The 14,631-nt window shown below is 38.7% G+C and overlaps 1 protein-coding gene across 1 annotated transcript; it reads right to left on the bottom strand.

Moving 5' to 3' along the window:
- Nucleotides 1–1,229: 1,229 nt before the first annotated feature.
- sdf2 (stromal cell-derived factor 2) lies at nt 1,230–11,655 on the bottom strand. Its single transcript, XM_061961676.2, has 3 exons — nt 11,421–11,655; nt 5,849–6,045; nt 1,230–1,890 (listed from the first exon to the last, which is right to left on the bottom strand). Exons 1-3 carry the CDS (start codon nt 11,602–11,604, stop codon nt 1,594–1,596), a joined length of 678 nt encoding a protein of 225 aa, XP_061817660.1. The 5' UTR covers nt 11,605–11,655; the 3' UTR covers nt 1,230–1,593.
- Between the last annotated feature and the right edge of the window lie 2,976 nt (nt 11,656–14,631).

Below are 14,631 nucleotides of genomic sequence, written 5' to 3'. Positions count from 1 at the left end.
TATTATTTTGATTATTATTTTCTTTAATATTTTGATTATTATTTTACTTGTTGGGGAAAAAAACAGCACATTTGACGTATGTTTGACAACTAGTTTCAATTAAGTGTCCGAAAACCATTTTATTTATTATTATTTTAATTATTATTTTACTTGTTGGGGGAAAAACAGCACATTTGACGTATGTTTGACAACTTGTTTCAGTTATGAGTCTGAAAACCATTTTATTTAATTATTGTTATTTTACTTGTTGGGGGAAAAACAGCACATTTGAACTAAAACCATTTTACTTTATTATTTTGATTATTATTTTCTTTAATATTTTGATTATTATTTTACTTGTTGGGGGAAAAACAGCACATTTGACGTATGTTTGACAACTTGTTTCAATTAAGTGTGCGAAAACCATTTTACTTTATTATTTTAATCATTATTTTACTTGTTGGGGGTGAAAACAGCACATTTGAAATATGTTTGACAACTTGTTTCAATTACGTGTCCGAAAACCATTTTATTTATTATTATTTTAATTATTATTTTACTTGTTGAGGGGAAAACAGCACATTTGACGTATGTTTGACAACATGTTTCAATTATGTGTCTGAAAATCATTTTACTTTATTTTAATTATTTTACTTGTTGGGGGAAAAACAGCGCTTTTGACGTATGTTTGACAACTTGTTTCAATTATGGTGTGAGGTGAGGTGGTGAATTATATTTATATAGCGCTTTTCTCTAGTGACTCAAATCGCTTTTACATAGTGAAACCCAATATCTACGTTACATTTAAACCAGTGTGGGTGGCACTGGGAGCAGGTGGGTAAAGTGTCTTGCCCAAGGACACAACGGCAGTGACGAGGATGGCAGAAGCGGGGATCAAACCTGGAACCTTCAAAGTTGCTGGCACGGCCACTCTATCAACCGAGCTATACCAGTGTCTGAAAACCATTTAATTGTAATTATTATTTTACTTGTTGGGGGAAAAACAGCACATTTGACGTATGTTTGACAATTTGTTTCAATTATGTGTCGGAAAAAACAACAAACAAATGTAAAAAAAAAAACATCGCGCTTCCACACATCAAACCTTATCAGCCACCTAAAACTAGGGTTTTGAAACCCTATGAGGAAGCCAGCCGCAAATAAATATGTGCACAAGCTAGATTAAAAAAAAAAAATTACATGGGTTATTTAACTGTATGGTATTGAGTTTATAAAAAAAATACAACCCGTGTTTTAACGACAACATTTATTTTTTTCCTGCTACCTTAAACACATAGGCTCTTTTTTCCAATTTGTATTCATTTTTTTTTGGGAATAGTATTTTTAAAATGTGCGACTGTCCCTTAAAAAAAAAAAAAATCAGCTGTGGGCCGCACTTTGGACACCATGATTCAGTCAATAGAATAGAAATTGACAAATGCTTGTTGTTGTTGTATAAATATTCCTGTGTTTACTACAAAGAGCGCGTGTCTCCTTCAGCAGGAAGTAGTCGTGCGGTGAGAGAAAGTCCGCATGTGTGATGTTTGAGAGGAAACAGGAAGTGAGTGGACAAACCTCCTCCCAAGACGACGCGGGGGGAGAAGAAAGGGGCATTCAGAACTCGGTGTGCTGGTAGTGGTGGTCCTGGCCCGCCATGGCCTCGGTGGGCTTGATGAAGACGCCCTCCATGGCCATCCACAAGCTGTGCGGCGTGCTGCCGGGCATGGCGTGCACTTCCCTCTGGCCGTGGATGGGCCGGCCGTACTGCTCCCCCGTCACCGACAGCAGCGCATCGGTGGACTTGTGGCGGAAGCGGACCGCCTCCTGCCGCTTCCACACCGACCCGCCGCACTCCACGCTCCATTCGTCCAGGTGGTCGCCTTCGCCCTCCTCGCCGAACGCGCTCACCTCCTGCGGACGGAGGCACCGCCACCATTAGAGGAACACTGAGCAAAATAGAACGCCTCAGAAAGCACTACAGCAGGGGTGCTCATTACGTCGATCGCGAGCTACCGGTCGATCGCGGAGGGTGTGTCAGTCGATCACCAGCCAGGCATTAAAAAAATAGTCCTAAAAATGAGCGATCATAAATCTTCACTATGACGTCACTTTCGTCACTTGATTGACATTCACGGCACCCGAGGGTCTTCTGAGATGACGCTGGCTGCTGCCAGCTCATTAAAATTACCGACTGGAAGGCGAGAAACACTTTATTTCAACAGACTCTGGCGCCGTACCTGTCGTAAAAACTCCAAAGACCGACTGCACAGTTGCGCTAACAAAATAAGAGTCTCAGAAAGCTGGCGTGCACAAGCTAGCAAGCTACGGAGTTTGCCGACAATGTATTTCTTGTCAAGTGTATACAAAGGAGTACGGAAGCTGGACAAATAAGATGCCAAAAACCAACCACTTTCATGTGGTATTGGACAGAAAGGAGGACTTTTTTTCTACTCCATTCGAAAATGTGGACGTTATCAGCACCACTGTCTGATTCCAATCAATGCAAGTCATCAGAATCAGGTAATACACCAACTTATATTCTTGTCTTCATGAAAGAAAGGAATCTATATGTGTTAAACATGCTTGTATTATCATTAAACACCTTTAACTTGTTAACAATATTAACTATATGTGTTAAACATGCTTGTATTATCTTTAAACACCTTTAAGTTGTTAACAATATTAACTATATGTATTAAACATTCTTGTATTATCATTAAACACCTTTAATTCATTAACAATATTAACTATGTGTTAAACATGCTTGTATTATCATTAAACACCTTTAACTTGTTAATAATATTAACTATATGTGTTAAACATGCTTGTATTATCTTTAAACACCTTTAACTTGTTAACAATATTAACTATATGTATTAAACATACTTGTATTATCATTAAACACCTTTAATTTATTAACTATATGTGTTAAACATGCTTGCATTATCATTAAATACCTTTAACTTGTTAACAAAAACATATATTTCATAAATAAGTAAATATACATTATATATATGAATGAGGTAGATCCCCACGACTTGATCAATTGAAAAGTAGCTCGCCTGCAGAAAAAGTGTGAGCACCCCTGCACTACAGGGTCTCTGCAGGTTTCAACAAGTCACATTTAAGACTTTTTAAGACCATATTGAAAATAATTTAAGACCATTTCACATCCATATGGACAAACAAGACAAAGAAAAATCAGAGGGCCAGAATGAATTGTAAGTATATTCATTCGTTCACTGCTCTTTTACATTGGAAAACAAAATGGTTCAACTAACTAAATATACCAGAAGACTCTCTATTGTAAACTAATTGAACAAATTAGAGATGTCCAATAATATCAGCCTACCGATATTATCGGCCGATAAATGCTTTAAAATGTAATATTGGAAATTATTGTTATCGGGTTTTTTCTTATCGGTATCGGGTTTTTTTTGTTGTTTTTTTAAATCAACATAAAAAAAACACAAGATACACTTACAATTAGTGCACCAACCCAAAAAACCTCCCTCTCCCATTTACACTCATTCACACTCATTCACACAAAAGGGTTGTTTCTTTCTGTTATTAATATTCTGGTTCCTACATTATATATCAATATATATCAATACAGTCTGCAAGGGATACAGTCCGTAAGCACACATGATTGTGCGTGCTGCTGGTCCACTAATAGTACTAACCTTTAACAGTTAATTTTACTCATTTTCATTCATTACTAGTTTCTATGTAACTGTTTTTATATTGTTTTACTTTCTTTTTTATTCAAGAAAATGTTTTTAATTTATTTATCTTATTTTATTAATATTTTTTTAAAGGACCTTATCTTCACCATACCTGGTTGTCCAAATTAGGCATAATAATGTGTTAGTTCCACGACAGATCAGCTTTCAGGAAAAGAGAGTGGATGAGGGTATGTCTACAGAATATATTAATTGATGAAAACTTTATTCATTACTCGCGGTTTTACGTAAATTATTATACATAAACTGTGTTTACCAATAATTTAGCTTAAAAACATTTATTTTTTTCAATCATTCGAGTACATTCGGGTAGTCTTGTGTAATGCAGTATTTTGTGTCTATTTAGGTATGGTTAACCTGAGTGCTGAAATCGTGGAAAAATATATGTTCTTAGCGCGCCTGAAATGGGCTGTCTGCACTCTCAAAGTGCATGTTGTTGCCAAATGTATTTCATATGCTGTAAACCTAGTTCATAGTTGTTAGTTTCCTTTAATGCCAAACAAACACATACCAATCGTTGGTTAGAAGGCGATCGCAGAATTCGTCCTCGCTTTCTCCCGTGTCGCTGGCTGTCGTGTCGTTTTCGTCGGTTTCGCTTGCATACGGTTCAAACCGATATGGCTCAATAGCTTCAGTTTCTTCTTCAATTTCGTTTTCGCTACCTGCCTCCACACTACAACCATCCGTTTCAATACATGCGTAATCTGTTGAATCGCTTAAGCCGCTGAAATCCGAGTCTGAATCCGAGCTAATGTCGCTATATCTTGCTGTTCTATCCGCCATGTTTGTTTGTATTTGTACAATATTATGTTAGACCCACTCGACATCCATTGCATTCGGTCTCCCCTAGGGGGGGGGGGTTACCCACATATGCGGTCCTCTCCAAGGTTTCTCATAGTCATTCACATCGACATCCCACTGGGGTGAGTTTTTCCTTGCCCTTATGTGGGCTTTGTACCGAGGATGTCGTTGTGGCTTGTGCAGCCCTTTGAGACACTTGTGATTTAGGGCTACATAAATAAACATTGATTGATTGATTGATTGATATTGGCATCACTGTGTGAAGTCACAGAAAAATGGACGGGTGTATATAACGATGGTTAAAATCAGGCACTTTGAAGCTTTTTTTAGGGATATTGCGTGATGGGTAAAATTTTGAAAAAAAACTTTGAAAAATAAAATAATGAACTGATTTTTAATGGTTTTAACCCTTCTGAAATTGTGATAATGTTCCCCTTTAATGCGCCCTATAATCCGGTGCACCTTATGAAAAAAAATTCAAAAATAGACCATTCATCGGCAGTGCGCCTTGTAATCCGGTGCGCCCTATGGTCCGGAAAATACCGTAAATTTCAATTCTATACACCTCTCGTTAATTTAGACCAGGGGTCGGCAACCCGCGGCTCTTTAGCGCCGCCCTAGTGGCTGTCTGGAGCTTTTTCAGAAATGTATGAAAAATGGAAAAAGATGAGGGGAAAACAATCTATTTTTTGTTTTAATATGGTTTCTGTAGGAGGACAAACATGACACAAACCTCCCTAATTGTTATAAAGCACACTGTTTATATTAAACATGCTTCACTGATTCGAGTATTTGGCGAGCGCCGTTTTGTCCTACTAATTTTGGCGGTCCTTGAACTCACCGTAGTTTGTTTACATGTATAACTTTCTAGGACGTGTTTTATGCCACTTCTTTTTCTGTCTCATTTTGTCCACCAAACTTTTAAGGTTGTGCATGAAAGGTGAGTTTTGTTGATGTTATTGACTTGTGTGGAGTGCTAATCAGACATATTTGGTCACTGCATGACTGCAAGCTAATCGATGCTAACATGCTATTTAGGCTACCTATATGTACATATTGCATCATAATGCCTCATTTGTAGCTATATTTGAGGTCATTTAGTTTCCTTTAAGTCCTCTTAATTCAATTTATATCTCATGACACACTATCTGTATGTAATATGGCTTTTAATTTTTTGCGGCTCCAGACAGATTTTTTTGTGTATTTTTGGTCCAATATGGCTCTTTCAACATTTTGGGTTGCCGACCCCTGACTTAGACAGCCTTAGATTGAAAGAACGGTCCAAAAGGACGAGGCGCGAACCGACGAGGCGGAGGAAAACCCACCTGGTTGGAGGAGAGCGGCGAGCTGAAGTGGTGACTGTGCAGGTTCCGGCCCGTGTTGACGTGCGTCAGTCGGATGGTCTGACCGCACTTGACCGCGTCGCCTCGTCGGCACGCCGCCTCGCGGGTCCCGCGCACGCTCCAGTAGCTGTTAGCGTCCTCCACGCCGGTGACACCAGTCACCGACTGCTGTCCACTTCCTGTGCCACACACACAAATGACACTTGGTAAGTCCTATGATCTTCCAGCCCCTTGAAATATTGAAATATCTATATTTAAAGGGGAACCGCATTGTTTTGCCTCTGTTTCACAATCATTATGAAAGACATGACGGATGGATTTCTTTTTCGCATTCTAACTCGTAAATAAACGTAAATAAAAGTCCGCTTACAGCGGCGCCAATGGCATACTTGCCAACCTTGAGACCTCCGATTTCGGGAGGTGGGGGGAGGGGGTGGGGTGGGCGTGGTCGGGGGTGGGGCAGGGTGCGTGGTTGGGGCGGGCGTGGTTAAGAGGGGAGGAGTATATTTACTTTATATAAAATATAAATATATTATATTTATTTATTTTATTATATATATATATATATATATATGTATGCATAAATAAAAGAAATACTTGAATTTCAGTGTTCATTTATTTACACATATACACACACATAACACTCATCTACTCATTGTTGAGTTAAGGGTTGAATTGTCCATCCTTGTTCTATTCTCTGTCACTATTTTTCTAACCATGCTGAACACCCTCTCTGATGATGCATTGATGTGTGGCACGCACAAAAGTGCTTTCATCAAATGCATTAGAGTCTGGAATCTTCCATCTCTCTCTAGCATGGCCCAAAACCGGTCAATCTTTGCTTCCTGAGGAAGATCTTCAGTGCCAAGCACTTGGTAGTCCACTACTTCTTCCCGGAGGCTATCCGGGTCCAATCGCAGCTGCGGCTTGGAACTTACAAGCTGTTATGAGAGTAGCGTATGTGTGTGTGTGGCCCTTTAATAGGTGAGCATGTGAGGTGAGTGACGTCAGTGAGTGTGTGGGCGAGAGAAGAGAGGGAGCGGTAGCGTGAGTGCGGGCGGGGACTAGTTTGTTTTGTGTTGGATTGGCTGTGTGCAAGCAATCAATAAAGCAAGATTTGCAACTATTCGCTGGACTCAGGCAGGAAAGGTGCAACAAAGCGTATTTCTTCATCTTACTCGTCGTCGGAGTCGCCATGGCTGTATCTACCTCGTTCTTCTGCTTCGTCTCCTTGTTGTGTGCGCAGTTGTGTACTGCACTCTCTAAAAGCCGTATATGTTATTGATGTTATAGATGGCAGTATTGTCCTGTTTAAGAGTGTCACAACATTGCTGTTTACGGCAGACGAACTGCTTTACGGTAGACAAAAACATGACTGCTGTTGTTGTGTGTTGTTACCGCGCTGGGAGGACGTTAATGATAACTGCCTAACAATAAACCCACATAATAAACCAAGAACTCGCCCTCGATCATTCTACAGTTATAGTGTGTTTGGGCAGGCACACTGTTTATATCGTGGGAAAGCGGACTCAGGTCCGCATGGAGCTGGAGGGGGTGTGGCCTCCAGCTCCGCCTGAATTTCGGGAGATTTTCGGGAGAAAATTTGTCCCGGGAGGTTTTCGGGAGAGGCGCTGAATTTCGGGAGTCTCCCGGAAAATCCGGGAGGGTTGGCAAGTATGGCCAATGGGCCCATAAAATCCAATAAGAAAACACCTGAAAACAGCCAATAATACTCCATTTACATTCCGTGACTTAGGATAGGATAGGATAGGACTTTATTGTCATTGCACAAGTACAACGAAACTATGTTTTCAGCACAAACCCGTTCAAGATTAGACAAACAAACAGTGTACAGGGTTACAGAACAGGAAGGCTGATGGGTTAAAGATAAGAAAGATAAGAAAAAGGTCAAACGCTGGGGAAGAAGATGAGTAAAAAAATACAATCTAGACTGGGCTCCTAAGGGGGCCTAGTCTGGCGTGGGAAAAAACCTCCATGCCAAGCACACATAAACACGTTACATTTAATCACGACAACTCGCAACAGAGGGACGGGGAGTTGGGGCCCCTGGAGGTCGACTGCTGCTATGAAGCGCTGCCAGCCGTCCATCACCCCGAGGGGAAACAAGCGGTGGTGAAGGCGTGGGGTGGGGGAGTTGGGTGTGTGTGTATGTGCCCATTGTCTTGGGTGTGATGATGTAATGTTCATAGTGTTGCGTTGGACCAGTTGTTCCTCCCAGGCAATTCAAGTTTCTGGTCGTCGCTCCCAAGCTCTTTACGACACTTAAAGCTGAGTAAAAGAACCACCAGAGACAGAATAGGTATTTTGTAATATATTTGCAAAACTTTGTAAATATAATGAGACCAGTCCAGCATAGAACATTCAATCGCGCAGCTAAGATGGTCTGCCCTAAAAAATGGAAACCTTCTATTCTATAAAGTCTCTCTCCCTCCCACCCTCGCTGTCTTGTCTTTCCAGCCCAAACACATGGCCATTGTCCTCCGCACCTGGACATAAGAGATAAAAGAAGGAGTATCTCTCTTCCTTACATTCCACAGTCAAGGTTAGCACACAGTATTTGCAGACAACCAAAAGACCACAATTGGAAGAAAAACACTAGCTGTTATGTAATATGATTATGAAATTAAAGAAGTAACACTTAAATACGGATATATGTAAATATCTGCCTCCGACAATAGGCTGGGGACGTCCTGCATGCAAGCAAAAGTTCGAGTCCAGGTGTCGTTGAGGGAGGGAGGGAGGTCAAAAGCGTCCATCATTGTGTCCTCGGGGGTGTTTCCAGAAAAGCCTGTTCCTGTTGTTCACAGCGTCAAGGCCATTCGAGGGAGTCAAATTGTAGATTTTGAACATTAACCAAGTATTCATGATATTGTTGTTATGAACTATTTATAGCGACCAAGAGCTGGTGTGTTATTTCGACACGATCGACCGGTGAGCTGTTTTGTTTTTATTATTATTATATCAACATAAAAAACACAGGATACACTTACAATTAGTGCACCAACCCAAAAAACCTCCCTCCCCCACTCATTCACACACAAGGGTTGTTTCTTTCTGTTATTAATATTCTTACAATATATATCAATTAGAGATGTCCGATAATATCGGACTGCCGATATAATCGGCCGATAAATGCGTTAAAATGTGATATCTGAAATGATCGGTATCTGTTTCAAAAAGTAAAATGTATGACTTTTTAAAACAAACGCCGCTGTGTACACGGACTTAGGGAGAAGTACAGAGTGCCAATAAACCTTAAAGGCACTGCCTTTGCGTGCCGGCCCAATCACATAATATCTACGGCTTTTCACACACACAACAGCCATACAGGTCACACTGAGGGTGGCCGTATAAACAACCTTAACACTGTTACAAATATGTGCCACACTGTGAACCCACACCAAACAAGAATGACAAACACATTTCGGGAGAACATCCGCACTGTAACACAACAGAACAAATACCCAGAACCCCTTGCAGTACTAACTCTTCCGGGACGCCACATATACAAAACCCCGCCCACCTCAAACTCATGCCTCAGGGAGAGCATGTCCCAAATTCCAAGCTGCTGTTTTGAGGCATGTTAAAAAAAATAATGCACTTTGTGACTTCAATAATAAATATGGCAGTGCCATGTTGGCATTTTTTTCCCATAACTTGAGTTGATTTATTTTGGAAAACCTTGTTACATTGTTTAATGCATCCAGCGGGGCATCACAACAAAATTAGGCATAATAATGTGTTAATTCCACGACTGTATATATCGGTAGGTATCGGAATCAGTAATTAAGAGTTGGACAATATCGGAATATCGGATATCGGCAAAAATGCCATTATCGGACATCTCTAATCACGAGTGTCTCAAAGGGCTGCACAAGCCACAACGACATCCTCGACTCAGATGCCACATCAGGGAAAGAAAAAACTCAACCCAATGGGATAACAATGATAAATCACGCCCCCTTGCCTGGATAGAAGAAGGATGAGGACGTATTCCGACAAGTTGGTACACTTTGACAGCCGATTTAGACCCCGGAAATGGCGAGAACGACACAAAAAGACGCTCGGTCGCACCTCTTGGCGAGGACAATGAATGAAATGTGCCTTTTACTACATGACATATATACTTACATCATGTATATATTACATGTTATTATGAATGTTACTACATGACATATATACTTGCATGATGTATATATTATATGTTATTATGAATGTTACTACATGACATATATACTTATATTATGTATATATTACATGTTATTATGAATGTTACTACATGACATGTATACTTACATCATGTATATATTACATGTTATTATGAATGTTACTACATGACATATATACTTACAGCATGTATATAGTACATGTTATTATGAATGTTACTACATGACATGATGTATATATTACATGTTATTATGAATGTTACTACATGACATATATACTTACATCATGTATATATTACATGTTATTATGAATGTTACTACATGACATATATACTTACATCATGTATATATTACATGTTATTATGAATGTTATTACATGACATGATGTATATATTACATGTTATTATGAATGTTACTACATGACATATATACTTACATCATGTATATATTACATGTTATTATAAAATGTTACTACATGACATATATACTTACATCATGTATATAGTACATGTTATTATGAATGTTACTACATGACATGATGTATATATTACATGTTATTATGAATGTTACTACATGACATATATACTAACATCATGTATATAGTACATGTTATTATGAATGTTACTACATGACATGATGTATATATTACATGTTATTATGAATGTTACTACATGACATATATACTAACATCATGTATATATTACATGTTATTATGAATGTTACTACATGACATATATACTTACATCATGTATATATTACATGTTATTATGAATGTTATTACATGACATGATGTATATATTACATGTTATTATGAATGTTACTACATGACATATATACTTACATCATGTATATAGTACATATTATGAATGTTACTACATGACATGATGTATATATTACATGTTATTATGAATGTTACTACATGACATATATACTAACATTTATATATTACATGTTATTATGAATGTTACTACATGACATATATACTTACATCATGTATATATTACATGTTATTATGAATGTTACTACATGACATATATACTAACATAATGTATATATTACATGTTATTGTGAATGTCTTTTTTGCAGAGCCTTAAAAGGTAAAATGTCGGCTCAACATTTCTAAAACACACACTTTGGTCCATCCATCTCAGCCATCCATTTCCTACCGCTTGTCCCTCCTTGAAGCCATATTTCCTTTCTTTACGAAAGACAAAAGGAATGTTTGATTGGCAACGTAGAATGAAGTCGACTTAAAAACCGTCTCCCTCGAAGTAAAATATTTTCTTATCACGCCTGATGTTACTTGGCGGAGGCTTCCTTCATCTTTAATAAATAATGGCGAGAAAATGAAAAAGAGAGCAACTCACCGGAGCCGTAGCGCACGTCATGAGAATGCAGCCTCACGTTGTGTTTCACGTTTAAAAGTTTGACGACGGAGCCGCATGTCACGAAACTCAGCTCCGTGCCGAGGGAGGCCCGCGAAAAATACGCGAGGGACACGAAAAAACAGGTTAAAGTGCGCGAAATAAGGGCAACGTTGAAAGCATCCATTCCCACCGCTGTGCTGACGTCACACTGAGCTTCGTCTTCTTCTTCCGCTTCTTCCTCTTCTTCTTCGTTTTTATGGCGGGTCGCAACCAACGTTATTATAAGTGCATACCGCCACCTACTGTACTGGAGTGTGCATGCTCAGCGTGAGTACTTATGTTACAGATATGTTGGTATATACAGTACATATCAAATATGTCTGTACACAAAACCACACATAACAAAAAGGGAGAGAGAAAAATAAATAAAAATAAAATAAATAAACACTTAAATATCTGCTTAACTTATTTCAGAATCAGAATCAGAATCAGAATAGTTTTTTATTGCCATTGTTTGAGAACGGTTTCACAAACTAGGGATTTTTCTTGGTGAAATCGTGCAACATAAAACACATCTAACACAGAATAGATCATAAAATGAGCTGTAACTGAGCTATCAGATCTTGTTATTGTTCATGTGCCTAATGGCCGAGGGGGAAAAACTGTTCAGGTGGCGGGAGGTGTGGGTCCAGATGGACCGTATAGTCTCCTGCCTGAGGGGAGAGGGGAGAATAATTTGTGATTTCGAAGCAAGTTATCCATCAAATTGTACACTATAAAAATGACCAATAGATTTTACTGTAAAATTTAGGGAGGTTTTTTTACAGAAAAATTGAAAATTAAAATTCTGTCGACTGGGCTGTCAGTAGTTTTTTTTTTTTGTTTGTTTTTTTTTTACTGTAAAATCCACAGTTGATGTTTTTATGGTACCACATTTTATTATGGTAAAAAAAAAATGGCAGCTGAGTTGCATAAAATTAAATTAAAAAGCGGTACTGTATTTCTATTTACAGTAATATTTATAGTAATATGTTGTACGGTGGAACAGGGGTTAGTGCATGTGCCTCACAATACAAAGGTCCTGAGTAGTCCTGGGTTCAATCCCGGGCTCGGGATCTTTCTGTGTGGAGTTTGCATGTTCTCCCTGTGACTGCGTGGGTTCCCTCCGGGTACTCCGGCCTCCTCCCACCTCCAAAGACATGCACCTGGGGATAAGTTGATTGGCAACACTAAATTGGCCCTAGTGTGTGAATGTTGTCTGTCTATCTGTGTTGGCCCTGTGATGAGGTGGCGACTTGTCCAGGGTGTACACCGCCTTCCGCCCGAATGCAGCTGAGATAGGCTCCAGCACCCCCCGCCACCCCAAAAAAGGGACAAGCGGTAGAAAATGGATGGATGGATGTTGTAAAAATAATATATATATTTTTTTAAACACCACATATCATCCATCCATTTTCTAACGCTTGTCCCTTTCGGGGTGGCGGGGGGTGCTGGAGCCTATCTCAGCTGCATTTGGGCGGAAGGGGGGTACACCTTGGACAAGTCGCCACCTCATCACAGGGCCAACACTGATGTAGACAGACAACATTCACACTCACGTTCACACACTAGGGACCATTTAGTGCATATTTGCCAACCTTGAGACCTCCGATTTCGGGGGTTGGGGGGCGTGGTTAAGAGGGGAGGAGTATATTGACAGCTAGAATATATATATATATATCTACATCCTGAAAATATGCAAACAAAACTGTGTTTAGATAATTGATACTTCAAACTTGCATAAATAAATCTTAAGGAATATAACATAACTTGGCTTCTGAGAGCTTCAAAATGTAATGAATAAAATGCTAGAGTTGTAGATAAACAAGCAATTATTTTAATAATTAAATATGGTCATTTTAAATGAATTATTATGATCATTTAAAATTAATTATTTCAAATATGTTTATTTTAATGTATAATGTCAGAAAAAATACAAATAAAAATACAATTAATTTTGATGTTTTTAGCAAAATATAGTAAACATTTATTTAGTTGTTTTTTTTTAAATTAATAAATATATTTATTTTTAGGTAAGATAAACATAATAATACAATTTATCTCTAGTCTGGATGATTTAGTTCTTGTCACCCTGTTGTCCTCCCGTAGTGAAAAAAGGCTGTCCTCACTCAGGTCCGCATGGAGCTGGAGGGGGCGTAGCCTCCAGCTCCGGCTGAAAAATCGGGAGATTTTCGGGACAATATTTGTCCCGGGAGGTTTTCGGGAGAGGCGCTGAATTTCGGGCATCTCCCGGAAAATTCGGGAGGGTTGGCAAGTATGATTTAGTGTTGCCAATATTTTGCAGTAAAAGTCTGGCAACTAAGCTGACAGTTTTTTTCTGTTGAAAAACAGTGGTAAAAAACAAAAAATTTTTACTCTTTCTGTAAAAAAAACATTTTAATATTTAAATTATTGGTGAATTCATTAATTATTTACTGTTACAAGCGACCCTCTAATGGCAGCCATAACTGCGGTGTGGCCCTCAATCAAAACAAGTTTGACACCCCTGATCTCGGACAATTCTGTGAGTATATTTTTCAAAATTCCCGGTTTTCCCAAATTTCCAGGAAATTCCCATTCAAATGAATGGACGTATTCGTGGTTCTACAAGCCCTATATTCTCTCAATTCTTCGCCACTTTTAAACCTAATTATACAAATAAAAAAATATATTAAGATATCCCATTGGAGCTTTGCTACATTTTTTATTGTTTTCCCTCTTCCCTAAAATTGCCTTTAAACTCCATCCCCGACCTAGACTGTACAATTTGTCCCTGAGTGTCTTCCTCTGTGACCTGTATTTCCTACACTCCATCAGCACATGCTGCACATTTTCAACCACCCCACATAGCTCACATTTATCTGATTGATCTGTTTTCCTTTGCCTAATAAATATAATGTTGCCCTCAGTCCAGTATGTCCTAACCTAAGTCGAGTATATACCACCTCCTCTCTCCTACACTTTCCTCTATATTCTTCCCCTTTAATAGACTGTTGAATGCTGTATAAATATCTGCCTTTCCTCCCAGAATCCCACAGAGTTTGCCAGGATTCCCTAATTGTTGTATTATTATTATTAATATTTTTTTTAATTAATTAATTAATTTTTTTATTATTTTTTTATAAACCTTTATTTATAATATGCAGCATTTAAAAACAATCAAGAAATAATA

The sequence above is a fragment of the Nerophis lumbriciformis genome, linkage group LG09 (assembly GCF_033978685.3).
Source record: "Nerophis lumbriciformis linkage group LG09, RoL_Nlum_v2.1, whole genome shotgun sequence".
NCBI lineage: Eukaryota > Metazoa > Chordata > Actinopteri > Syngnathiformes > Syngnathidae > Nerophis > Nerophis lumbriciformis.
The sequence above is the reverse complement of the archived record's forward strand: the minus strand, read 5'-3'. Positions and strand labels throughout refer to the sequence as shown.

Bases quoted from the DNA above. Each gene is read 5' to 3' on its own strand.
- sdf2 (XM_061961676.2), bottom strand. From the start codon at position 11,604: ATGGATGCTTTCAACGTTGCCCTTATTTCGCGCACTTTAACCTGTTTT. The intron at 6,046-11,420 runs GTGAGTTGCTCT...TGTGTGGCACAG, and splicing joins TGACGTGCGCTACGGCTCCG to GAAGTGGACAGCAGTCGGTG. The intron at 1,891-5,848 runs GTGGGTTTTCCT...CTCCGTCCGCAG, and splicing joins CGCCGCTCTCCTCCAACCAG to GAGGTGAGCGCGTTCGGCGA.